The 26,380-nt window shown below is 52.6% G+C and overlaps 1 protein-coding gene across 4 annotated transcripts in view; it reads right to left on the reverse strand.

Annotated features, from left to right (window-relative positions):
* The window catches only part of PTPRN2 (protein tyrosine phosphatase receptor type N2), a 725,828-nt gene that overhangs the window by 241,485 nt on the left and 457,963 nt on the right, over positions 1 to 26,380 (reverse strand). For all 4 annotated transcript variants that reach the window (XM_049095287.1, XM_049095286.1, XM_025449397.3 and 1 more), the window contains one exon: positions 3,615 to 3,679. In XM_049095287.1, the coding sequence (XP_048951244.1) occupies positions 3,615 to 3,679 (65 nt within the window). The remainder of the gene's footprint in view (positions 1 to 3,614; positions 3,680 to 26,380) is intronic.

Here is a 26,380-nt window from a genome sequence, read left to right on the forward strand (position 1 = left end):
CCTGGGCAAACCCCCTCTGCCCCCTAGTGAGAAGGGCGGCCATCCAGCACGAGTGGAGGGCAATTTCTGCAAGTTTGAACAGTCATCGTCACAAACAGTCCAAGTGCAAGTCCAGTTCCTGGAGTTGGGCTCAATCCAGTGCGTGGACAGTGCTAGTGACCAACGGTGATGCTGTGTCTGTCACCCAGTGGGGCCTGGGGCAGAGATGGCTGGTACCTTGTTTCACCCTCTAAGGACAAAAGTGTGGGGCTAAGAGACATAGTGATTGTGTCAGTCTGCAGAGCTACATTTGGGGCCAGCATCCCACGAAGGAGAATAAAGCCAAGGCCGGGGCCCAGCGATCCCTCAGGGGGCAGTTCAGGGAAGACCGAGACGACTGTGCCTGGGACCCATCAGAGACCAGGGGTCAGAGCGGGGCCCTCAGCATGCTCACGGTTCCAAAAAGCAGGCTGGACGGCTAAGAGGACAGGAAGCTCAGTCTAAGAAGGGATGGTGGCTCTGGTGACCCCAAGTCAGAGGCCCAAAGACTCTGAGGGCAGAATCTTCCACTCCTGGTGGAGACCAGGTGCTGACAGGGGCACCAGGGCGAGCACGTGAGGTGCCGCATGTGGGAAACGTGCACCAGCGATGTTGGGCTTTGCTGTGCAGGGATGTGGGGTCAGAGCTACCAGAGAGGCCTGGGGGCGGGGGGTGGTTCACATAGTGGCGGGGGAAAGGCCCCCGCAAATCTGCACACCGATGGTAATGAGCCAGGAGCCCTGTGTTTGGCTGTAGAAAGCTGGTCTGCGGGAAGGCCGGAGCAGGTGCCTCTCACACGTCACAGTGAGTGCTTGGAGTTTGGGCACGTGAGCGTCCTTGGAAAGGACAGCCCGGCAGTGACCCTCCAGGGTCTGCGGCAGCGAGTTTGGTGAATCAGCAAGGAGGGGGCGGGAAAGCCAGGAGCTCACCTGCTTCCCCAAGACTTTGGGGGAGGCACACAGATGTGGGTGGGGGCCCGGGGATGTGGGCAGGGTCCTGGGGATGTGGGGAGTTATGGAGACGTGGGGGGAGCACAGAGATTTGGAGGGCGGGGTCCCGGGGATGTAGGGAGGGTCCTGGGGATGTGGGGGGCAGTGTGTTGAGGTGTGGGGGGCGGGTCTCCAAGACGTGGGCGGGGTCCCAGAGACGTGGGGAGGGTCCCAGGGACGTGGGACATGGGCGCTGAAGAACACTGGCGCTGGCACTAACGCATGGACACTCCCGATGACACGCTGCCGTGCTCCACGTTTGCTGATGGGGTGAATGGACGGAGGAGGTCCTGACTCTGGCAGAGAGCTGTGCAAGTCACGGGAGGGGCCCCGGTAGGGATGGCCGGGTGTGGGGGCAGCGAGGAGGAAGCCCAAGGGACCGTCCAGACGAGGCCCGGTGTGAAGTCCGTCCAGGGAAGGGACAGAAGAGGCTGCTCACCCAAGACAGAACCCAGTGGATGTGATGGGAGACCCTCAGTGGACCCCAGCTCGGGGAGGGGTGAGCCCCACGGCTGGGAGGTGGGAGGTGGGAGGTGGTCCCTGCTCACTGCCCAGACCTGGTCCTGCTCCGTGCCCAGTGCACAGGAGGCACTTGGCTCATATCCTATGGATGAGTGGACTGTGCATTGGTTGGAGCGGCGTCGGCGCCTCTCTGTGGACACGGGGAAGCACCGGAACAAGGGTAACCTGCACACCCCAGAGTGAACAGGGGAATAAAGACCTGACGCGAGCAGGCGCTGGTCACTGTGGATCACAGGGGTCTGGTGCCTTCACACAGGCCCAGGTGTGGGTGGGCTGGAGGGAGGATGTGCACAGCACCAGGGCGGTGGGGGCTCCACCTTGAGCCCGGGACCTGGGACGGGTCTGGGAGTGGATATTGGGATGGCGCCCCTGGCTGGCCGTGGAAGCAGAGGGGCGGCGAGTAGGGGCGGTGAGTAGGCCTGCGCCTCAGCCACCCTTCCCAGTGACCCCAACCTCCTCTGACACCGAGGACATGGAGTCGGGTGGTGAGAACGGAGACGGGAGAGGATGGGCATGACTGCGTGGGGCCAAAGCAGTCCGTCCAGTACTGGGCAGGAGGACGAGGCCCCAGGTCCCTCAGACGGGCAGGTCGTGTAGGGCAGACAGGTGAGCGGCGGGGGTTGGGGGACAGGGGTTGTTCACGGAGCAGGGTTTGGCCAAGATGCAGGGGCGGGGCAAGGACACGCAGCCACAGTGCCCAGATCCTCCGGGTCTGGGCAGCTCCTCCTCAACAGGCCTCGCGAGGGCTCAGGTGTTCCTCCCACCAAAGTGTGGGGGTCACGGTGTCCAGCAGCCAGTGCAACGGGCTCCCGGGAAAGCTGTGCTCACCTGGAGGAGCCCATGGGCTCAGCCCTCACGTGGCCTCTCTCCTTCCTGATGCTGCAGGAGGCTGTGTTTCCCTCAGGAGAGGACCTCTGGGTGCCAGACCCCCCCAGGCTGGGGTCTGGGGCACCGCCGGAGCCCCACCCACACCACTCACGCTGCCCAGGCACACTCCGAACTCCTCTATCTCGTGCCCACAGTCCATCCCATTGGCCGGTTCCTCCCTGCCCCGCCTCGGCCCCTCACCACGTGCCAAGCCTGGAGCACAGGGGGATGAGATGTCCTGCCTGACACAGGCTCGCCTCCCGCCCAGGCGGGCAGGCTGGGAGAGAACCAGGCACGGGGTGGGTTGGTCCCACCAAGCCTCTGTTGACGGGCTTCCACCAGACCCGCCTGACTCCTCGCCTCACGTAACTGGCACACCAGTGCCCGGCACCAGGTGCCTCCCCGCAAGGCTCTTCGACCTGCCTGCTGCCTGCGAGCACACGAGCCCATCTGTGAAGAAGTGCGTCCTTACTTCAAGACCAGGACTCACGACCATGGAACAGATCTCCCTGGGGCTGTGGTTCACCATGGCTTTGTAAGCGACGGGCCCTCACAAATGAGCTGCCCGGGACGGCTAATCACCTGTAATCACGAGTGCCCTGAAATCTAAAATTTCAAATGCAATGGCCCATGTTGGTTCGGGTCCACACCGCCTGACGCGTGGCTGGTGCTGCTCCTGTGGGCAATCACGTCTGCCGTTCCACCCACAATTCATTACACTGCCCCAAGACGGAGAGGGAGCGGGCAGCGGCCTGGGTTCCAGGGTTCCAGGGGCATTGCTACCAGCTCAGATGGCTGATGGAGTGTTTGGTCAAGCGACTCTTCCCAAAACCAACTCGGCCCCATGAGGGCACATCTGCCACGTCACAGACCAAGTCACATCCCAGAGGCAGCTACACGCGCACAGTGCCCTCACCCCAACGTGTCTTTAAACAACAACTCCCTGCGAGGAGAACCGCCCTCAGCTGGATTGTGTCCACACCTCAGCGGTCACTAAACCTCTGAAGGAGGAAGCCTGCGTTCTCTGCATTTCAGCGTTTTCTGACCAAGGACGGCTCCTGCTCAGGGACGCGCGGGATTATGGCTTCAAATGCAACCAAAACTGGCATTGCACACACTGGTGCTGTGGATCAGGGTGTTCAAGCAACGGGAGGCCCCCCAGCAGCTGGCCGCCTGCCGACCACGCATGTCTGAGAGGACAGCGCCTCCGCTACTCACCAACCCGCTTCCAACGTGAAGAATTTTCAGTCCGGACGCCGCTTCCAGTTTCTCCTTGTTGTTAACTGTTAGGAAAAGCCAAGAGGTACAGGGTCAGCGTGCAGAGCTCATGGTTCTCAAGACGCCCTGCACGTCCTCTCCACTGAGAAACGCGCCATGGAGTTGCTGCAGGGACAGCCTAAATCACCCGCAGAGCCAGCCTGCAGCCAGTCCCCCGGGGTGGACGCCGGTCAGCCTCCCCACGAACCTGCACCCCTGGCACTGAACGCCATCACGGGAACTCACGGGACTGTGGCGAGGACTGTGCATTATTTTAGGATGATGTGCTGGTTACTTGGTGTGTTATCACTGGGAAGCGTGCCCCGTGAGCCAGCGTCCCGAGCTCGCAGGGAAGGCTGCCTGGACTGTGTGCATGCACCCCGTGGCACCGGGGCAGCTCACTTCCCTAATCTGCAGCCTGACCAGGATCATTCTGTGACAACTTAGCTCCCACACAAGCTTTGTCTTCATGCGCTCCTGACTTAGAATGAGGCTGACTTGCAGTGGACGAATTACCCTCCAAATCAGCGCGAGAGAAAGTTGCTGCGGAAACCATTAGCAGATGTAAATGGAAATGCACTCATGCTCACGCCAACACCACAGACCCAGCCGCCCCCGCCTTGTCGAGAAGAAGTTGTGTCACCAAGCAGTGGACCTTGGCTTACGAATCTGTAGAAACTGTTTTTTAGGCAAAGCCTGTGTCATCTTGGAAACGAAAAGCAGGACAAATAGGATTTTACTGCAGACCCTCAGAACGCGGCGCGCCCTGCCACTGTGGTTAAGGCCGAACAGGAGGGAGACAACACCGATTACTTCCACCTGACTGTCCTCTGCCTACATTGATCTTGGTGACAGAATCACATCTCGCAGAATAAACGACCAAGATCCCGTCAGCCCGCCTGCCCCACCCAGGGGCCTCCTCTCGTCTCGCGTGGACAGTCTTTCCCTTTGAACAAACGAACGTTATTGTCACATGCAGGTGATTATCCGTGCGCCAAGAGAATGAGGCAAACACAGACCCTCACGTGGGTGTGCGGGAGCAGAAGGGGTGGGTGGAGAGAGAGGCAGCAGTCCCAGTGGAGGAGAACACCCCTTAAGAGAGTACAAAGCAATAGATTTTAATGTTCTTCTGTGAACAAAGGGAACATTTTACTGAATGGCAAGCTACTTTGGGGGGAATAATAGTGAACTCTTAAATAGGCTGAGGAACAGAAAATGCGTAAGAATGGAATTTAAAATCTGCTCCATTTATGGCCGCAGAGCAGTGACAGACATTAGGGGTCAGCCCCAGAGCAGTCATCCAACCGCAGCATGTTGGGCAACCCGACCTGCGACAGCAAAGCTCCCAGAGGGGCCGGGTGGTCAGTCTCCCCCAGCTGCGCAGGCTGAGGAGTGCATCTGCCCCAGAGTATGACAGTGACCAGGGACGTGCCCTGCAGGCCCTTCCCCACCCACACGAACAGGATGTCCCATGCTAGCCATTCTCTGCCTCAATTCCTGCCCAGGCCCCTGTCTGCAGGATGAAGAGCGGACCCTCCCTACTGCGGACCAGCCCTCCCCTCGTGTCTCTGGTGGATGCACAGCTTTGCCAGTCTGTCAGGCCCGGGTGCTCCTTGGGCCCCAGGCCATCGGGCAGGCCCTTTCCCTGTGCCAGAAGTGCAGTGCTGACCTCAGGTCACTGAAAGCAAGATCACTGTCCAAGCAGGCTGAGACGCCAGGTGCCGGGAGGCCTTCCCGAGGATGCCTGCCCATGTCTGTGTGCGTCTTCAAGCTGTGCTGGGTGGGGTCCCCACATGCCAGGAAACATTGGGTGCCATGTCGTTACCATGTTCTCACTGCCTGGAAACAGTGATGCACATGTTCGAGTGGGCAGATAACAGGAAAACGTGGTGAACATGCGGGCACCTGGTCCCTTTGATTTCAGTGTCACGTACATGTAAGTGTGTGGAATTTTATGCATCGCAACTGGCTCACAGAACCACTGAGAACATGGCAGTGAAGCCCCAGTGAACAGAGAAAACAGGCTCCATCACGGGGGGGAGAACTGTGTTCACATCCAGGCAAGGGCCTGATGCGCCACGATTCCCTGCCTCATGTCAGACCTATCACTGTGTCGTGGGCAGGTGTGGCCTGGGGAGCCGTTGCTGCCCACACTCTGGCCATTAGGGGTCACCAGGGAAGGGCTATGCGTTCCCATGCCTGCCAGCAGCCACCTTCCAACCAGCTCCAGAACATTCTGGAAGGGGCATTTGCCACCTGATGGGCTCTCAGTGAAATGCGGCGTCACTGAAATGGACGGAAAAGCACAGGCAGCGTGCGGGTGGGGGGACAGTGAAATCTGACCTGGGGCTGTGCTCACATGTGTGTCTGGCATCTGCGAAGCTGCCCCAGGTGATGGCTCTGAGACAGCCCCACGTTCATACAAAGCGATCGGGTGATTGGAAAGTATCACGCTACGGTCCTTTTGCTTGGCTTTGTCCTAAAGCAAAGGAAGGGTGCCCGAGACCCAGTGGAACCGGGGTGGGGTGGGGTGGGCTGTGACACTCCAGAGGCTGCTGGGCAAAGCTCCCGCTTTTCAGGCTCTGGGCAGCCTGCAGGTGCTCACACTGTGACTGTGGCGCACACAGGAGACCCGCTGGCCCAGAGCCTCTTGGAGCTGCCCTGACCTTGCCAAGTGGAGTTCACTTGGTTCAAACCAGTCAGCAAATGAGACAGACGACCTAGATCAGGTAAATCCGCTGCTTCCCGCGTGTTAAAGGTTCTCTAGAGGGGTGGGCTGCTTCGCTCTCCTGAACTAATCAACCTGAAGGCCAAACCATCAAGTCCGTGATAAACACAGTGGTGAGACCACCACTGCCAGCCCCCAGGCATGAGCGCTGCCCAGCCTCAGCTCATCCTCAGACCCACTGGGATCTAGATGGCTCGGTCTCCATCTGAGATGGGGAAACTGAGGAATCCCTGAGTGTGGCACTGCCCAGAGCCACGGGCAGGTCAGACTCCAGCAGCGCAGGCTCACACCAGACACGTGGACCCCAAGCATCTCCCAGAGCCCGGGGGTGCTGCGTGTCTGGGTAGGGGACTGAGGGGTGGGTGTGGGCTGAGTACCCTTCCTGGGGGTCTGCCCCAGATGGAGGGGCTCCTCCCTCTTCCAGGGACTGCAGCCCTGCTGGCTTAGGCCCCACCCTGGTGACTTCGTCTGACCCTTACTGTCCCCATATCTCCAAAGGGATACCTGCAGGCTGACCCACCTGGACCCCGTGGCCTGAGACTGAGGGGAGGGGACCTGTCATCAGGGCCACCCGACACCGCAGGAGCACAGGCCGGCCACCTGCGGAGCCAGGGTGTTGAGGTGTGGGGAGCCTCCCGGCAGGGCCCTCCTCAAGACCCTGGACACCCCTGTGCCTGGCCATGGCACCCAGGAGCATCAGCCTCCCCACCCAGTGCCCCACTGGCACCACTTCCCTCCCCCTGCCCCTGAGGGGCTTGTGTCCTGGGATGTCCCCAACCTGCTGCCTCTGCTGGGCACCCGGCGCCAGCCTCACTGGTTCTGCGGTCCAGCATTGTCTCCAGCCTTAGAAGGACACTGAAGTCACCCAGAGCCGCTGCCCCAAACTGGGCATGGACGGGACAGCCGCTCTTCATCCACCAGCATTTCCCTGGCCTCTGCCTTAAAGTCCAAGCAAAACCTGTTCAAGAAAGTTTCTCTCAGGGGCAGAGGCTGAGGCGACACCCACGGTTCTGGAGTGACCTACTGACCGCTCTTCATGGGCCATGGCTGGCTGTACCGCAGGGCGGGACCCCAGGGAGAAGAGGGCAAAGGGCCTGCAGGCGAAGCCGGTGGTGGTCCGGAACCAGGGCTTCGCTTCCCGTCCCCCCCCCCCCCCGCCCCGGCTCTGGTTCCCCTCACGGGATGGGCCTGGGACACTCACATCCGGTGTCAGGGTCAGTGTGAGACAGCAGTTCCACTATCGCTTTACAGAACCTGCCTGCCCATCGTTCTGAAACGCCAATAATCTCCGGCCTCCCGTCCTCAGCATGCCGATTGACACTGCTGTTGTTCACTGCCAAGGCCCAAGGCGAGCGAACATCCCTCCGTGGGTGGCATGCCGGGTGACCGGGTTCAGGTGTGGCCAGAACAGCAGCAGCACGGTCTCTGGGACCCCTGGCCTGAGCGCCGCCTGCTTTGAGAGCCGCCACCCTGGCCTCCCGCCCCACCCCGCCCACTGCAGGGTCCTCGCCTTGGGGTCCTGAGATGCTTCAACTTCAGGTCTTCACAAAAGCGTTGTTTCCTGGCCTCAGCAGACCTTTGAGTAAGAAAATCACGGGGTGGGGCTAGTAATTATATTTCCTAAAAATGTGCATCCCTCCCTATCACCAGCTGATCTTTAGGGTTAGCCAGCATGAGGTGTTGTGGGAGACCATCACTGTCTGTCCTCTAAACTTTGCCCCCAGCCGGCCACTTGGCACTCTGCATGTGTGGCCGGGCGGTGTGCCAGGGGCTGGGCGGGTGGTGAGTGGGCAAGCCTGGTGAGCTGACACTCTCGGAGGGCAGGATGCGCGCGCCCAAGGTCCATGGACGGGCCTCCAGACATGACCACACTGCTTCCGGTGTGGCCTAGCCAGGGTCAGTCCTGCGGGATCGGGGTTGCTCAGGGGCTATCTGGAAAGAGTCTGGGAGAGTCATGAGTGCGCCCCGTGGGCTGCGTACTCACAAAGGACAGGACAGGGGGTGTACCCATCACTGCCAACCCCGGTCATGCCATTACGTCTATCCCATTATAATTCACTTTGCGACATCCAGCCCATCCTTCCATCCTCCAGGCTCTTCACTCAGGATATAGGAGGAGGTCACCCACCCCTGCTGCAGGCAGGCCTCCTGGCCTCTCCTCCATGTGAGCATGTGTTCGGGGGTGCGCATGCAGACGCTACCAGGACAGGCCCAGGCACTGTGTCCCGCACTGTGGACCCATCTTTCCGGTTTATACTAACCCTCAGATTCTCTATTTGGCTCCGGTAGTTCAAGAAGAGGTGAATCTACCCCCAAATACTCCTCTGTGCACATTTTTGCACATCTTCCACAGGCTATTACGAGCAGCGGGTGTCCTGCTGATGCCGTCCTGGCCCCAGGGCCCTCAAGGCCATCATGATGCTGTGCCCGGAATCTGAGGCCGTGTATACCACCTGTTGCTGATTCCAGAACGCGGCAGCCTCCAGGGTTCACTTGGTCGTCGTCCAGAGCCAACAGCATGCTGCGGGGTCACCACCTTCCAGGGCCCTGTCCCCTGTGATTCCCAGGGGTGCCCTCGGGGCGGGTTTCCCACCAGGTCTGTGGGCCTCGGGGTGGCTGGGGGCTGTGCACCTGTATTCCAGTCTCTGTGCCCTCACGGTCTTGGGGTCAGTACCCGTCGACAACACTGGACTCACTCTGTCCTGTTGTTTGAAATCTCTCATTGGTGGAGATGATGGAGAAGTGGAGCCCCGCGGACCCTTCCTGTTTCCGGCACCTGCACAAGGCGCTCAATGCATCCTGCATGTAGCCCTTCTCTGCCTCTTTTTAGCTCAGATGGGCCCGAAGTGGGCAGACCCCGCAGTCTTTGGTGAGATCTGCACCCCCAGGCTCTCAACATCCTTCTCAATGCCATCCGGGGGCATCTGCGGTCTCCTTTTGGGTGCCCCCAGCCACGTGGATGTCCTTCCAGAATCCCCTCTGCAGGGTCGATGGTGACATGAATATCCTCTGCCTCACGCCCGCGCTGCATCCCTGGGCACCTGCCCTACAGCCCCAGTGCTTCCTCCATGAGGCTGTGTACCCAAGGGACCATGTTCTGGGAATGCTGCAGTGACATTGCCATTTTTGTCAGTCTTTGGCTAGAGCTTTTTGATGGGAGAAAGAAAAGCCTCGCTTCCAGCAGATGCTCTGTCAAATGTCAGCTCCGAGTTATTTGGAGGGCCTGGCACAGACCCTGGGTGGGAGGGCCGGGCTGGCCAGGGGGCCGGGGGGCAGAGATCCTGGGAGAAGCCACTTTCATAAAGCCCAGAACGACGCACAAAGCCCATTTTTATCTTCACGGGAGACAAAAAGGGTTTCCAAACAAAAAAAGAAGTCCTTTAAAATTAAATTCGCTAGATGAAGGATATGCAAATTACCCGGAGAAGCCGAAGCCTACAATGTTCTCAAAATGCTGCAATAGCCTATTTAATTAGTGTTTTAATTTATCAGAACAGTTCCTTGTGCTGGACAATGTATGCAGCACTCCATGTAATTAAGCGCGTAGCGGCGGTGTGGTGATTTCGTCTTTCTCTTTGGCCCCGCCGTTTACCTGAGAGGGTGTGCAGGTGTCTCCTGTGATCCGAATGGGGACAGGAGGACCGGAGGGCTGCGCTCCATGGGAAAGACGGGGCAGGGGTGGGAGCAGGATGGTGACCCCTTCAGGGAGCCCAGCAGCCCCTGAGGTGGAGCCCAGCTGCTGGCGGAGCTGAAGCCCCTGCTCCAAGGTGCACATCTGCCCCCGGACCTACTTCCACTTTTGAAACCCTCATTCCCTCTGTCACACGTTTTTAGCTATAGAGGTGTCATCGAAGGGGCCAAAGCATCGGGGTAGTTCAGGGCCCCTCCACCTGGGGGCCTGGCCCTGTGGAGCAGCACGGCCTGGCGGTCACTGTCCCCTTCCCTTAGGGCTGACTCCCTCCTCGGAACCCCTAGCTGGAGCCCAAGCCAGGAAGGGAGGTGACGAGGCCCGCCCGGCGCAGCAGGTGCCCCAACCACCCCCCAGGCACTCCCCACCCTGCACACACCCTCCTGTGCTCGATGGGAGCAGAGAAGTGTCATGGGGTGAGGGGACCGCCCTGGAAATAGCTCCGCACCCAGTCTTCTCAGGCAGAGCGTCTTCTTGTGCAGGAATCAGAAAAAAAATAGAAAATGTCAGTGCTTAACTACCGTCCATTCTTCTCCATGAATGCCCTTTCTGAGAAGCTGCCAGAGTCAGCCGCGGAGGCCCCATGGGCCATATTCCCCTCCCGCCTTAGGGCGCCGGCTGAGTGCCTCTGTGTGAGCTCCAGATCCCGCGGGCGTGCCCCTGGATGGAAACGGGTGCTGGTGACAAGTGGCGTCTCAGATCACACAGGCTAGGGAAGCACACGTAAACACACCTGCTCGCCTTCTCAGGGCCTTTACAGTGCTTGTGTGCCCAGTGGTCCCCCGGAGGTGGATGCAGCGACCCTCACAAGTGAGGGACCAGTTAGACCACAGGGAGGAGAACCTCATCACCCTGACCTGCGTCTGGTTTGGGGCCCAGAGTGTGCGCCTCCCGCAGGGCAGGGCCCAGTCCTCAGGCTCTGGTGCCAGGCCCCTGTTGCAGGAGCCCAGGGCTCTCCATCAGAGAGAAGAGCTGTGGCTTCAGCGTCACCAGCCTTGCCCAGCCACTAAGGGCCTAGCGCCCAGGAAGGAGCCTGACGGTGGAAGAAGGAAGCCCTGACATGTAGGGAAGGTGGGCGGTGGCCCCTGGGAGCAACCATGGGCCTGTGGGTCACTGTCCCTGTGGGAGGGCGGGAGAGGGGCCTGAAGGTAGGGCCAGGGCGCCGTGGGGCAGGGGAGGGCCGATGCCACGACAGACAGAGGAGGAGGCGCAGAGCAGGACAGCCTGCCCCAGGACCTGGATGCCAATCCCCGGCCTCACCCCTGGAGCTTTCTCGTGAGGAACCCTGTCTGGAGCACCCATGCTGTTCATGAGCCCTGCAAACATGCTGCGTCCTGTCTCCGGTACCTGAGAGAGCTCTGGGGCTGAGCACATGTCCTTGGCTCATTCAAAGTCTTGGGTTGTTCTGACCTGAGCAGCAGACCCAGGCTGGGCCTCTCCCACTGAGGGGACGTGTGCATCCTCTCCCGCCCACAGGAAGCAAGCCCTGTGCTCCAGGAGGGGATCTTTCTCCTTTGCCTGCCAGGTGCCCTGGGGTGGGTGTGGGGCACAGGCTGGCTGCACCTGCTGCCCTCGCCCTGCCTCCCATTCCCGTGTGTCCCACTGTGGCCTGTGTGCCCTGGGATCCCTGGCTGTCCTGTCTCTGCTTGGCCCCACCAGGGGGGCTGGGGCTGGGGCTCGAGTCTGCCCTGCGAGGCCCCTGGGAGGGGTCAGACACACGGGCTCCCCATGTTCCTGCCTCTGTCCTCTCAACGCAGCATGTGACTGCCGCCCAGTGCCGGGGCCTGGGGCTGGGGAGGGTCTAAACCATAGAAACATTGGATGGAAAGAGACACACATTAATTAACTTGTCAAAGCTCTTGGAGCCAGAAAGCATCCAATTCTTGTCTAAAGAAGCGTCATTTCCCAGCCCTGCCGAGCATCCACATGCTCGTCTGCGCATCTCAGTCTGTGGTTCCGAGATTTTCCATGGGTAAGCCACATGTTTGAACCATTATACATGGTGGCAGAGAAGCCGCTGCACTACCAAATGATTCCTATTACTTACCACTTTGTATGTGTGTCCGTCTACACGTAACATGCACAAACCGTGCTCCTTTCCAATGGTTGCCACTGGACGAAATTCTCAAAATACAGAATCAAAGATTCACCTTTATTAACATCTTTAAAGCTTTGTTATCTATTATTATATCTTGTTTTATACTTTTGTCCGTTATGAGTATTGTTAAGGAAAAAGAACCCTTTTGGAGATAGACACCCAATTTTAATTTCAGTTTCATATGCATTTTGTATTTTTGATGAAAACACCTTCACGTTTCATACTCTTCGTAATTATGCTTGGATAGTTTCTGTCTAAATGCATAGATTTTATGAAATCTTGCTAAATAATATAATTAGTGATTTTCTGAAATAAGGGGAAGAAGAGACATTTATAAATAAATACGCACTAATTAGCAACTACACATGTTTAGGTTATTACCCACCAAACTCCGCTTGCGCAGTGAGAGAATAACCACACATGTGTGATCAGAGCATGATCCAGCTGTCTTTTATATTTGGTTGATTTTCAGAGATTAAAAATATACCTCTATGCACATTTAAACATCATTTTTTCATTATGAATATATATATATCACGAATACATCTTTCAAAGTACAAAGATCAAACTTTAGTAACAGCTCACAGACTTGATGTAGACATTTAAATATTAGAAACCTGGCACGGGGCTTCCACGTGCAGGTGCCTGGGTCCCTCCAGCATGATGGTCCCTCTGACAGGCAGCACCATGGACTCGTGGCCCCGGGACAGTGCAGGTCATTCCGTTACTCCTCTGTCCCTAGGGATCCCCACTCTCTACGGTCCACACTGCTGGTGTGCTGTGTGTTCCCAGGGCCCAGGACCCGCAGGGCGCCCCCTTCTCGTGTGAGCTGCTTGGATTGCCCACCCATCCCTTCTTCCTGCCTCCCCCGCTAGGATGTGAGCACAACAAAGGCAGGATCTGCTGTGTGTGTAGGACAGGCCAGGTGCCCAGAGCAGAGCAAGGTGCACAGGAGGACGCCAGTGACCACCTGCTGAGGAACTATCGTGCGATCTGTGGCATGGATGAGCAAGTGCACCATGATCATGACCATGCCTCATCGCTACTGTTGCTGTCACTGGCACCTGATTGCTCCCCCGCCATTCTAGTTCTGGAACCAATGCATCCGTCCAAAAAGGTACTGAGGATGTGCTCCTGGGATCCCCTCACTCTCTGATGGGACCTGCCGCTCCGTCAGCTCTGGTTCAGGACTGAGCCCAGAGGCAAACGTGTCCTCATGTGCTGCTAGACCGTCAGGTCTCCCATCTCCCGCGCGGCCACACAGAACCGTCTGCATACACAGCAAACCAGGGTGTCACCGTCCGAGCACTCCTGGACCACTGTGGGCACAGGGTGCTGGCTCTGGCCCTTGTGACCCGCCCAATGGTTGGGGCATGTCTGTGTAATAGGCCATGGCAACGTGAGGCACAGGAGAATGTTTTGATGCTGATTTCAACTCAAGTTGTCTGAAAGTAATGTGTTACCACAACATTTGGATATTTAATTTTGCAAACTGTCAGGAAGAATTAAAATAACCCTGAAAGCTAACTGCTGTCCTGACAATTATTTACCACAGGAGAAACGAGTTAAATCTTGATTCTAAGGGGAAAACAGAAGGGGTGGTGCTCCCTGTCCTGTCCTTGGCTAGAAACGGGTGCTCCCTCCACTTCTCGGCTCTCCAGGGGCACCGGGCAAGGGAGCAGGGACTCATCCGTCCCAGGGAAAGATGACAGGCGGCCAGAGAGTCTGTGCCACCGAGTCCAACCCCAGGGAAGGGGTGTCTGCAGAGCAGCTCGTCTTCCTACACACTCACCTCCGGTTTGAAGACAAGCCCCCAGGGACCTGACACCCCTCAATTCTGGTGACAGTTTCCTTTTGTGTAGATTTTTCCACATGTGTCTATTGATCAGTTTTGCTGGGTTTGAATATAATAAAGTGGAATAATGACATGTATGTTCTCTTAGACTGGCTTTTTAAAAAAGGATTTTATTTACTTATTCATGAGAGACACAGAGAGAGAGGCAGAGACACAGGCAGGAGGAGAAGCAGGCTCCCTGCGGGGAGCCCGATTTGGGACTTGGTCCCAGGACCCCGGGGTCATGCCCTGAGCCGAAGGCAGATGCTCCACTGCTGAGCCACCCAGGCGCCCCTTTCTGACCAGCTTTCTTTGCTAACTTATGTTTCCCAGGCCACAGGCAACGTGATCTGCATTTCTACCCTGCCGCGGGGCTGCACTGTGTGCATGTGGTGCGCATGTGCTCCCTGCCGCGGGGCCACTCCAGGTGCACCCCGAGAACCATCATCTATGTTCATGCAAACATCGGATCCAATGGACAACCCAGTTGTTCCTTCCTCTTCCCACCCGGGGCCACCGTGAACATTCTGATTCGCATCTCTAGCACCGGACAGGCTTTTCTACAGTGGAATCGCTGGAATACATGTCCCACTGTGACAGCATCAATCCACAGTCCCTTGGTCAGCTTGTAAGACTCTGCACCGCCCCAACCCAGCCAGCACGTGAGATTTCAACACCGTTGCCAGTTTGGTGGATGCAGCACTGTCTCACAGCGCTTACACAGAGCTTTCCTTTGATTACGTATCAGTGTCTTTTGTGTGCTATTTGCCATTCGTGCTTCCTCATGTGCAAAATCCTTGTTTGCCTCTTTGCCCATTTTCCTATTGAATTGTCTTTTTCTTCTAGCTTTGTGGGAGTCCTGTAGACATTCTGCATACTAACACTTTGTCAGGTATATGGGTTATTACTAGCTTATCTCAGTTTGTGGTTTGGCTTTATAAATTTCCCAGTTTTTTTTTTAAAGATTTTATTTATTTCACAGAGAGTGTGAACAAGCATGCGTGCAGGTCCACACACATGAGTGGAAGGAGGGGCAGAGGAACATGCAGACTCCCCACTGAGCAGGGAGCCTGATGTGGGACTCAATTCCAGGACCCTGGGATCATGACCTGAGCTGAAGGCAGGTGCTTTACCCACTGAGCCACACTGGGTGCCCACACATATCCTAGTTTTAATACACTCGAATTTGTCATTTTCTTTATGGTTTGCACTTTGGGTACCTTGTTTAAATATTCTCCTGTATCCCAAGATCATAAACGTATTTTCTTGTAAAAGATTTTTTGTTTTGCCTTCATGTGTAATTCCAGGAACTGATCCTGTGTATGTCCTAACTGGACACCCAGTCCTCCCAGGACAATTTGCCAAAATTTGCCAAAATATCCTCTCTCATCTGCAATGCCAACCCCAATCAGTTCCTCAGCCTCAGGAAGGTGGGCTTCCTGTCATCTGGGTCCTGAGTCTCCGTCCCCAGGCACCCACCACCTGCTGCCCTTCAGAGTAACACCCCATGTACAACCTCACAGCAGTGACAGCTCACATCCTTGGTGTATTTCTGCCATTGAAGGGAATATTTTCAATGTTTCACAATGAAGGAAGATGTTTCTGTAGGTTTTTTTTTTTATAAAGTTAACAAACTTGTCCTATTTTAAAGCATTTCTATTATGAATGAATGTTATATTTTCTAATCAAAATCTATCACAAAACCTGATTATTCTGTAATCCATTAATGTGGTCAGTTACATTAACTGTCTTTCTCATGTTAGAAATTCAATTGTTCAGAACATTTTTAACAAAAATTTATTCATGATCGACAGAGAGAGAGAGAGAGAGAGAGAGAGACAGAGACAGAGACAGAGAGGCAGAAACATAGAGAAGCAGGCTCCATGCAGGGAGCCTGATGTGGGACTCAATCCCGGGTCTCCAGGATCATGCCCTGGGCCAAAGGCAGGTGTTAAACTGCTGAGCCACCCAGGGATGCCCAATGTGCATCTGTGTTTTTGCCGGAAATTGGTTTCTTCTCTTTCCCCACCTCTTTCCTCATTTTAGCCATCCTTACTGAAAGACAGCCCCTCCTGAACATCTCTGGGTTGATGACTGTTCCACCCTCAGTACACGAAGACATTGCTCTTCTGTCCCTGCTTCCACTTTGGCTGCTGAGAAACAGTCACTCCACTTGGACAGCCGTCTTTCTTCTCGGCTGCTGGGAAGTCTTTCTTTGACATCCTGCACTTACACTGTCTGAACCCTTTTCACTCCGACAGACTTCTTGAATCTGCAGATGGCTGTCTTCCATCCGCACAGACATTCTTCAGCTATTCTACCTTCAAATATGGCCTCAGCTCACTCCCCTCTCCTGAAACTCACATTCAATGTGTGTTTGTCTCTCTATATTTTCCTTTTATCTCTCTCTCTGGTGCATTCTGGATAATTTCTCGGTTCTATCTACTGGTTCTTTTTCCCTCTTCAACTTGTTACCTAACTTGTCACTAAACTCACCTCCTGAATTTAGAATTTCTAGTATATCTTTCATTTTGAAAAATTCTATTGTTTAAAAAAAATTTTTTTTTGCTATTTTGAGGACTCACTTTATCTCCCTCTTGTATTTCTTTAGATGACTAAAATACATGAATTTATGTTCTGCATCTACTATTCACACCATCTGAGGTTTCATTTCTTTCATTCTCTCCGTTTTCTTCCCTCATGGTATCTTGTTCTCTGGCATGTTCCGAAATTGTTTATTGTGGACTCCTACTTCTTGGTATTTTAACTGTGGGAATCCTTTGCATTTCCTCCTTCTGGATTCTGGAAGCCCTGTCAACTCAAAACCACTTTAAATGAAATTCCTTGCTTGAGATTTTACAGACCATGCAGGAGGTGTACATGTGGTCAGCACATTGTTGTGAGTGTTGACTTGTGGTCAGTGCCCTGAGGGCACACCCAGTGACAGCACTGCAACCTCACATCCTCCAGGTCAGATGGAGGGTAGGAGGGGTCGCTATGGTTTCCCTATTAGGAAAATAGGGAGATGGTCCTAGCAGGATGTGGTATTTACTTGGTTTAGGATCTCTAAGACTTTGAATACTGCCAGATACCTATGATTAAAATGATATCTATACCTTTGCATTCAGCATTTTGGGTTGTTTTCTTTTTTTAAAAGATTTTATTTATTTATTCATAGAGATGCAGAGAGAGAGAGAGAGGCAGAGACACAGGCAGAGGGAGAAGCAGGCTCCATGCAGAGAACCTGACGTGGGACTCGATCCCGGGACTCCAGGATCATGCCCTGGGCTGCAGGTGGCGCTAAACCGCTGCGCCACCGGGGCTGCCCTTTGGGTTGTTTTCTGAACAGGGGTCAGCTCCATATCTGTTCTTCTGTTAAGGCAACGGAAACAGGAAGACCCCAGCAATTCTCTGAGAAGCTCCCACCCCATCCTCAACCTCTATGCTTATGAAACAGCAACAACATTAATGCAGGTTTGAGCAAAACCTTGTGGGAAACTAAGGTGTGTAAAACATTAAATAATTTGGCAATTTTATATTACACTAAACATAACTAAATAAATGTGCATGAAACTGTCAGATTATTTAGTGTTTTCATGCAATTTGTGTAGGAACTCTTGCTTGGACTGTGAAGAGGAAAAGCCAATACACCCTCTCTGCAGAGCACTGTGGTTGTGGACCCGGGTCTCTCCCTTGCTCGCAATCTGCACTTCCCTCACACCCCGTCTGTCTTCAACACCCCTGGGGCACACTGCTGGATCTAAAGCCTGTACCCCAAAGTACCCACTTAACACACGAGCAAACTCATCTCCTCGGAGGGGCTGGCATTTGCCTGGTGCTGCCACGTTCTGCAGGAAGCAAAGTCAGGACGTCTGAGCTTGAGGCCACTTCTCGCCTCACTCCACTATGGATTTGAAGGAGCGTGTGTGCCCATGTGACAATCCTTTCCTTTAATGATCTTTTATTCATGAAACAGATGTAAGGACAGTTCTCGAAGCAGATGTTAGAGAAGCATGAAAGGAGCATCGTCAGTGCTGCTACATTTGCATTCAGGAGGTGTGAGGGTGCCTCATTACAGACGTTCACCCCAACTTGCCGCACAGCTCCTGGGTGTACACTTCTGCTGTCCCTGCATGGACCCTGCTGGGGAGCTGCTGGCCACACATCTGCCCACTTGCCACTGGTCACCACAGCAGGGAAGCTCCTGCTTCATTTTCTTTGCCATTCCAAACTTGATTTTATTTTTCTTTTTAATGCCTTGTATAAATGGAAGGCAGTGAACACATTCCAGCCTCAAATGCAAAGAAAGGTACCATATTGGAGCAGAGGGTCTGGAAGGCATTCTCTCCTTGGAAACTGAAAGGTCAATTTGTCAAACTCCACACCTCGGGTCCCCAAGAAAGGTTCTTTCGCCCCCATGTTCCAGCCATAACTGAGTAAATAAATGAGACTTTTATCTGCCAGTGTCTTGTGAAGTCTCCCGAGAGCAGGCAGGGCTTCTGTGAAAACGCAGCATAGCTGCGCGGTAATAATAATGACAGGCTGGTAAAAGCTAATGTCAGCTTCAATTTCCAAGTCATTTTTCAAATTATTTTAATTAGATATTGTTTCAATCTCACTTACATTAATTTAATATCTGATATCAACATTTCAGTTTTCAATTTGTTCAAATGATTTTTTCCAGCCTGCCTGGTTGCCTGTAGTAATTTAAAATACAATGTTTATCTGCAGCAATTTTCAGCGTGTGGGTCCTGGCGAACTGCTATGTTCAATAAAAGTGACGGGGAAGGGAGGGACCGTGGTGCTTTGGAAAAATAGAAATTTATCTCCTTCTCATTTATCTCTAGACATTAAAGTAAGCAGGTAGAGCTGGGGCGAGGTGCTCCTAATAATAAGATTTTCCACCAATTTCACTGTGTAATTGACTTTCCCAATGCAAATCTCTGTGACATCTGATGAAGGTTTATTATTATTATTATTATTAAAAGGTACCTGGATAAACAGCCACATCTCATCAATGCATTTTCTGACAATTTTCCCATAAGGCCTGGAACCTCCCCACCAGAGTCCTCTTTCCAAATTCGGAAAGCGTATGGTCCTCAGTTTTTGCCTCCAAACTATCAGCATCAGCACAGACTTCGGAAAGACACCCTGTGATCATGGCAAACATGAGGTTAAACTCAGCCTCACATTACAAAGTACGGGAGGAGGCAGATACCCTCAAGGGCCCTTCTAAGATGAGAGAATCTGTTTCCTCTTGAAGTTCATAGTTAGAATATGTGGATCCAAACTGCTTGAAAAGTCTGAAGAGCTTACAACGGCGAATGCACATTCCAAATCACTTGAGAACAACCTGACACCCAACATGATCTACGTGACTGAAGACAAACACTACAAGAAACAGAAAAGAGGCACAGGCAGTGGAGAGCAGGAAGCAAGATGATGAATTAAAAACATGTGTAGTCATGAAAATAAATGTAAACAGGTTAAATTTTATTCCCAGGACAAAGTGTTTCTCAAAGTCAAAAGTATTATCTACAAGAAACAAATCTAAACAAATCAGGTCAGAAAGGTTAAAAATTTAAGGAGTAGGGAAAAAATAAGGTAAATATAAAGGAAGAAATAAAGGAAGGACCATGCTATTCATACCAAGACAACATACAATTATACAAAAGTTATTTTTACATGAAATAAATAGGGTAATTGTATATTAATGCTTAAAAAAATCTAAAATGAGGGATGCTTGGATGGCTCAGCAGTTGAACATCTGCCTTTGGCTATGGGGCGTGATCCTAGGGTCTGGGGATCGAGTCCTGCATCAGGCTCCCTGCAAGGAGCCTACTTCTCCCTCTGCCTGTGTCTCTGCCTCTCTCTCTGTGTCTCTCATGAATAAATAAATAAAATCTTAAAAAAAAAACAAAATGAAGGTACAGTGCATATGCCAAGAAATAAAACAAACTGTTGAAATGAGTATGTGCTTCCCCTGGCTTGATAGACAGAAAACCCAATGGCAGCCAATATGCATGGCTTCCCATATTCTGAGGACTGTGCCCAGCACTCTCATTGCCTTACACAACACACCCCTCAAGACAGGGCCTTTCATCTGTCCCATTGCATGAGGGAGGAAGACTGAGCTTTCTCCAGGAGATAAGTACCTTCCCTAAAGCCACACAGCTAATAAATGGCAGACCATACTTGACATGAGTCTACTGAACCCACATGGAGGACGTACAGAAGACAATTCAGTAGCGACAGATCAAACTCTATGGTGTAGAAACAAAATATAGATGATTGGGTATTGGGCTTCAAAGGAGGCCTTGAATTCCAAATAGTAAATCTTATATAGGTAATCTAATAAAATTAAAAATTAGTAATCACAGAAAATAAAACTGTCCAAGCAGTTGGGTATTAAAAAATACGTTCTTCAATAACTCTTAGGTTAAAGAAGAAATCAAAACTATGGTTTCAAAATATTCAGCAAATAATGATATGAAAACGGTAAATCTGAGCTATGGGAGGGAGGCAACCAAAGCTTCATCATGGTAGGGGTGGGATGGCAATGTTTCCTTCATCACCGAAGAAACAAGGGAAACAAAGTAGGTGTTCAAACTAAGGAGTAGAACTTGAGGAAAGGAACAGAAATAAGTACAAATAGCATGTATAAACTATAAAAGAAAACCAGAACTGATGAATAAATCCAAGAGCAAGATTTTAGGAGAAAAATATATAAACTCTTCCTAGAAGTCTAATCCAGAGAAAAATAAAACACCTCTAGTCTTAAAGTTACCAAAATTAATAGTGAAAAAGGAAATGTAACCAAAGATACAGTGAAAATTTTAGAGTTACAAGCTAATAATATTACTTATGTATAAATATTCAGAATTCTTAAGGAATTGAACTATAAACAAAGAAGACATAAATTATTAAACTGCCAAAGACTGAAGAAAGACTCTGAATAGATTACTATGAAGAAAGAGAAGAAACTGCTAAATCTCCTTCAGGAAAAATATGAGCCTGGCACCAAGTTCATCCAGGACGTCGAGGAGTCAGCAACCCCGTGTCAGCACCTCATAGGCCCGTGGCCAAGTGAGAGCACCCCAGGGGGTGTTGGGGTCAATGCTGGGGGCATGTTCAGTGACCACAGTGGACTGAGAGCGGTTTGGGGTCCGGCCTATTTCTTCTTCCCTTCGAATGTTCAGGACCTGAAATGTTTGGAGCCTCCCATAACCTCTTGAGCAAGATACCCGTTTGATCAAGACATCTTCCTAAGTCAGAAGTTGAGTCTGCCACATACCTGGCCAGCTGGCCTAGGGCGGAGGGGCCACGACAAGTCATAGGGGGAAGAATGGTCTTCAGCAGATGGCATGGGACCAAGTAGATGTCCCCACATGGCGAACAAAACTAGGCACAGACCTCACCCCTTCCACAAAAACAAATTCATGATTAAATCCAGATGTGGAATGCCAAACTATGAAGGTCCTTGAGGAGAGGATGGGGAAAAATCCAGGTGACCTGGGTTAGGGGTGGTGTTTAAATACAACGCCAAAAGCATGATCCATAAAAGAATACATTGGTCAGGGCAGCCCAGGTGGCTCAGCAGTTTAGCGCCACCTTCAGCCCAGGGCGTGATCCTGGACATCTGGGCTCGAGTCCTGCATCCGGCTCCCTGCGTGGAGTCTGCTTCTCCCTCTGCCTGTGTCTCTGCCTCTGTCTCTCTCTCTCTCTCTCTCTCTCTCTCTGTGTCTCTCATGAATAAATAAATAAATCTTAAAAAAAAAAGAAAACATTGGTCAATGGGACTTTGCTAAAGTTAAAAACTGCTCTGCATGAAAAGTGGTCAAGAGAATAAAAAGACAATCTAGGGCAGCCCAGGTGGCTCAGTGGGTTAGTGCTGCCTTCAGCCCAGGGCCTGATCCTGGAGACCCAGGATTGAGTCCCACATCAGGTTCCCTGCATGGAGCCTGCTTTTCCCTCTGCCTGTGTCTCTGCCTCTCTCTCTCTCTCTCTCTCTCTCTGTTTCTCATGAATAAATAAATAAAATCTTAAAAAGAAAAAAGAAGACAAATTAGAAGATAGGAGAAAATGTTTGTAGAAGACACATCTGACAAAGGAATTGCATGTACACAAAATAAAAATCCTACAACATGTGCACAAGAAACCTCTTAAAACTCAACCATAAGAAAACAAACAACACAAGTGGAAAATGTGCTCATGATATGGACAGACCCATCACCAACGATGGCTCACAGATGGCAGATAAGCACGTGGAAAGCTGCTCCACATCATGTGTCACCAGCAAGATGTGAATTAAACTAACGAGACACCACTATTGGGATGAGAAAAACAACTGTTTTTCTGAGTTCCTGTCTAGGCATTTTCCAGTGTGACAACCTGCCCACACTGAGTTGGGGCATTTACACAAGACCAAGGTTCTGCTTATTTCAAAATAAGCACTTAAAGCTGAGCCTCAAAGAGTAAGTGACCTCTATCCCGGCCACCTTGTAGATAGAAGGAGCTTGCTAGCCTGCTCTCCATCTCCTGTTGCTGGCTACGGGCACTGCCTGCCCTCCCTCCAGCACTGCACCTCCTGTTCTGGGACCTGCAAGTGTGGGTGTACTGAAACTGTATCTTTAATCAACATGACCTCCTGGGTATCACTTCCCAAGGTAGAAGCTCGGATGCTAAGGGAGCCACCTGCCACCCCCATGTGGGGGGCTTGTGCCCTCATGTGGCAGGTCAGAATCTGCATGTTCTTGAGTCAGTATACCAGCTATGGGCCCCCCAGCACAACCCACTCTTATCACAATGGCCAAAATCCAGAGAACTGACAACTACAAGTGCCAGTGAGGATGTGGAACTGCAGGAGCACTCACACATGGCGGCTGGGATGTGGAACAGGTGCTGGGAGTTACTGACAAAACTAAACACACGTGTACAACATGATCCAGCAACCATGTTCCTTGTCATTTACCCACAGGAGCTGAAAACATACCCACATAGATACCTGCATGTGGATATTTACAGCAGCTTTATTCATAATTGTCAAAACTTGGAAGCAACCGAGATGGGCTTCAGAAGATCCTGGATAAGGTGTTGTCCATCCAGACGACGGAATGTCATCCAGCATGATAAAGGAGTGAGCTGATATCAAGCCATGAAAAGACATGGAAGCACCTTAAACGCATATTACCAAGCGAAGGAAGCCAATCTGAAAAGACTACACACTGTGTGATTCCAACTCTAAGACATTCTGGCAAAGGCAAAACCATGGAGATGGTAAAAAGACCGGAGTCACCAGAGATCAGGGGAGGGGGGGATGAACATGCAGAACATCAAGGATTTTTAGGGCAGTGACATTGTAATAGTGGACACTTCCTCCCACATCTATTAAAACCCTCCGAACGTACGACAGCAAGACTGAACCTGGATGTATCCTATGGACTTTTATCAATAATAATGCGTGATGATCGGCTTGTCCAGGACAAACAATGTCTTACAGTAGGCAACAGGTCAGTGACAGGGAACCCATGAGCAGGTGGGAGGTACGTCAGAGCACTTTTGACTTGCTACTTGATCTTTCTGTAAACATAAAGCTACTCTGATAATAAAACCTATTTAAAAAAAACCCCACAAACACAAGGGTTAAGAGTCTGTTGTTTCTATTTGAAGTTCAGATGCCCTGACACCTGCAGGTAAAGGGCATCCCATTGCACAAAGATCATTACTACAAAGGAATGGCCAGTAGGAGTTTGAAGCGTGATTATCATTTTCCTACTCAGCTGACTGGTGTTCTGTGCGTAACATCGTGTTATGGGATTTTTTAATTCTTAGAAACCAGGAGACAGGGTGCAGAGGAGGAGAGGCCACCTGCAGAAGGGCACAGCTGTGGCTGGCCCCCCTCTGCGGGCCATACCTTGGGCCTCCAAACACGGCAGGAAGAGAGGGGGCACCTGTCCACGGGCCTGTGGTGCTGAAGGTCAGCGGCGGTGCTAGGATGCCCCTCTGCGGTGCCAGGATGCCCCCGGGAAGTACTGGTGGGACCCACACAGGGACCTGTAGCCCTGCTAAGTACCGATTGGAGCGAGATGAACATAGTCTTTGGTGACGACAAACTGCCATGTGCAATTCTGCTTTGATGGCTCTCTCGCGGTGAGCTTTCTTCGCCGGGGGAGTGGGAGCAGCATGTGTGCTAAGATTAGGTTCTGTCCCTTTCAAACCATGTAAGGCATGTGGTCTTCCCTATTCATCAGGAGGGGCGATGTCATGCCCTCACACCCCACGCTGAAATCACACTGAGTTGGGAAAACATTTTCAATATTTCAACTGACTGCTTCACTGAGTCACAAATAACGCAGCTAATCCGTAAGGTCACTGGCTTACAAAAATCTATTTGCTCTGCTTCGGAGCAAAATGAAAATATACATTACAAATGATGGCGCCAGTATCAAGCCAGCCCGGGACCAGCCATCCCCATGGATGCCTATCGCTGGCACGTAACACATTCCTCATCTCCTTAAAGCTATTTGAATAAAGACCCCAGAGACCGTTTACTCAGGTGAACACATTTATTTGTAACCAGGGTCTAATGTAAAGTTTTAGCCTAAACTGTGTTTCCACACAGGTCTATAAACATCATTCTGGGTTTTCATGTTTATCCTAACACTGTAAAGTGCACAACAGTACAGTGGCCCCCACCCCCTAGGACGTTTTCTAACCCAAACCGGAAACATAAGGGGAGTCACCCTGCAAGCCGGTGCAGGGATGGGAGCTGCCGGCAATCCACTCATGCTGCTGCTCAAGACCAAGGAATTGCCAATGGGGTGCGTCTGGGGCAGGACAAATTTTCCCCAGCACCTCAGAGACCATCCACACCTGGGGCTGGACCTGCCTGAGCTCCGGCATAGGCCGTGTGGAGCCAAGCTCATGTGTTATGGGAGGCGCAGTGTGGGACGTTCAAGCACAATGGATTGGAAAAAGCATAGAGGACTTTATCCATGTTCCTCTGCATGTGCCAGTTGGTCCCAACTGGGGCCAGAAAGTAACCTCTGAAGATCCTGCGCAAAATACGGAGGCCAAAGTCAATGAACATCACACTTCTGAGGGTCTCACCCCTGATTCCTTCACCCAACAGATGAGAAGCCAGGAACACAGGTCATTTCTGTAAAATGGCCCTGACAGGTAGATCAGTGGATCCAAACAAACCAACGAGAGGGAACTGCAAAGGATGATGTGAAATCTCTTGCTTTAAGTCAAGAAAACCACCTGAATATGGTTTCAATTCCATTTAGGGGCCCCTTGGCCTGTGGCAGGGAAGGACCACTAGGATAGAGAGCTGGACACCCCATCATTAAGGCTATATGGAGGGGGCCTCAGAGGGGCCAGCCATGACCACAGCAGGTCTGGCAGAGGCAGCTGCTCCCTCTGGACACTGCCTGACCCTGGAACCCCCATCCCGGGATGGCCTCGGACACCCCAGGGATCGGAGCTGGACACCGGGCAGCGGTCTGCTCAGGCCATGGTGGTTTCCACTCGGGAGCTCAGCAGGAAGATGGGCTTGAGTTCACATGGGCTATGGGGAGGACTCCCTGGCTTGTCCCAGCAACGCCAGGGCAGGAAGCCTAATGCACCCTTGGCCGTGAGGCCTGCCCTGCCCGGCAGGAGCCCGCCACTCCACAGCTTACCATCCAGCTTGTCCAATTTTGCGTCATTAACATTTGTAATCCTCATGGCTCTTTAGGTGACAAAAACTTTGCAGCCCACCTTCTAATAGGCAAATGCAGCAGGCAACGTAGTCAAGACGCAGGGAACCTGTGCCCATTGCCTCACTTTTAGGAGCTTAAACCTCTCCCAGAATCCCACAGGGTCCTGAGGAGGATGCCTCTATTTGCAGCACCCAAACTGCCCGAGCAGCTCAGGCCAGGCCCAGGCCAGCTAGGCCACATGCCCTCCAGTGGCTGAGTTCCCCCACGCCCCTGTGGCTGGACGGAGCCCCACCTGGGTGGGGAGGCAAGTGGAAGCCAGGGGGCACCTTGGGGGGATGCTTCTCGAGTGCACAGGAATGGCCGTGGACATGGCAAAAGTGCAGATTCTGACCCGGGGGCAGGGGCTGCTGAGATCCCCCTGCGTTCCCAACCACTCTGCCATCCCGGGGGGTGGGGGGAAGCCAGAGTGTGGTCAGCGCCAGGGAGGCATCAGAGGTGCTAGCCACCAACTGTCACGCTCTGGAGCCACTGGGAAAACACGAAACGATGGTAAGAAGTGGGAAAGGGTGGAGGAGCAGGTAGGTGTCTGCAGCCTTCTGCACCCAGAGCGCCCACAGATTGCTCCCTGGCTGCCTAATCTTAAAGCCTCTTCTCCCGGAGCTGGGAGCAGCATCTCA

Source organism: Canis lupus, chromosome 16 (assembly GCF_003254725.2).
Source record: "Canis lupus dingo isolate Sandy chromosome 16, ASM325472v2, whole genome shotgun sequence".
NCBI lineage: Eukaryota > Metazoa > Chordata > Mammalia > Carnivora > Canidae > Canis > Canis lupus.